Source organism: Buceros rhinoceros, unplaced genomic scaffold (genome assembly GCF_000710305.1).
Source record: "Buceros rhinoceros silvestris isolate BGI_N320 unplaced genomic scaffold, ASM71030v1 scaffold24022, whole genome shotgun sequence".
NCBI lineage: Eukaryota > Metazoa > Chordata > Aves > Bucerotiformes > Bucerotidae > Buceros > Buceros rhinoceros.
In genome coordinates this window covers 528-1,287 of record NW_010398639.1, presented here as the reverse complement: position 1 = coordinate 1,287, position 760 = coordinate 528, and the positions used below count along the sequence as shown (strand labels likewise).

Below are 760 nucleotides of genomic sequence, written 5' to 3'. Positions count from 1 at the left end.
TTTGGTGCTTTCCAGCTGCTGCTGGGACCGTGGAAGTGTTGGGGTCTCGGGCAGCGGCGTGGCTGAGCTGCAGAAGAGCTCCCCAAATGGGGCGCAGCAACTTTATTTCAGGGGCTCCTCGAGAAAAACACCACGGAGAATCCTTTTGACTGCCTTTTATTTAATGGTCTTTGCTGGGAAATGAAACCCACAGAGAAAAGGGAAGAGGAAAGGGACAACAAAACGGGAGCTGATGGTTCTTTCCGGGAACCAGGGGATCTCCGTCCGTATCGTGTTCTCACCCTGAGCATCACCCCGTGCGGAGCCCTGCTGGCTCCGGCTCCGTTCAGCCCCCACATCAGGCTTTTCTCACCGCGGCGATGGGGAAAACCAGTCAAAACCTGCAGCCTTGGGTGCAGATTTGCCCTCCTCAGCACTGCAGTTTACTTCCCCGGCACTTCAACTTGAAATAGAAGCGGTAGGATTCGTTGTAGGACTGCAAAGTGCCTGCGAAGCACGAAGCCACCGCCTTGTCGCACAGGCAGGTCTCCCTCTTGCACCAGCTCTGCTCAGCACCTGTGGGAGGGGAAATACGGTGCTCGGGGTCCCCTCGGGGCACCCCCAATGCCCGGAGCTGCCCAGCTGGCCCAGCGCTCGCACTCTCCACCCCTTGCAATACCCGTTTCTTTATTGCATGCTGCGTCCCCCCGCACGGGCATCGGGCTGGCGTCAGCCCCCGGGGCTGCCCTCCTGTGTACCCTGCTCTGGGGCTGGGGTGTCA

At 59.5% G+C, this 760-nt stretch overlaps 1 protein-coding gene across 1 annotated transcript in view; it reads right to left on the bottom strand.

Moving 5' to 3' along the window:
- Positions 1-409: 409 nt before the first annotated feature.
- Positions 410-760, bottom strand: part of PLA2G2A (phospholipase A2, group IIA (platelets, synovial fluid)) — a gene marked incomplete at its 5' end in the record, with an annotated part of 634 nt that continues 283 nt past the window's right edge. Inside the window, one exon of the mRNA XM_010131177.1 lies at positions 410-555. Within this exon, the coding sequence (XP_010129479.1) occupies positions 410-555 (146 nt within the window). The remainder of the gene's footprint in view (positions 556-760) is intronic.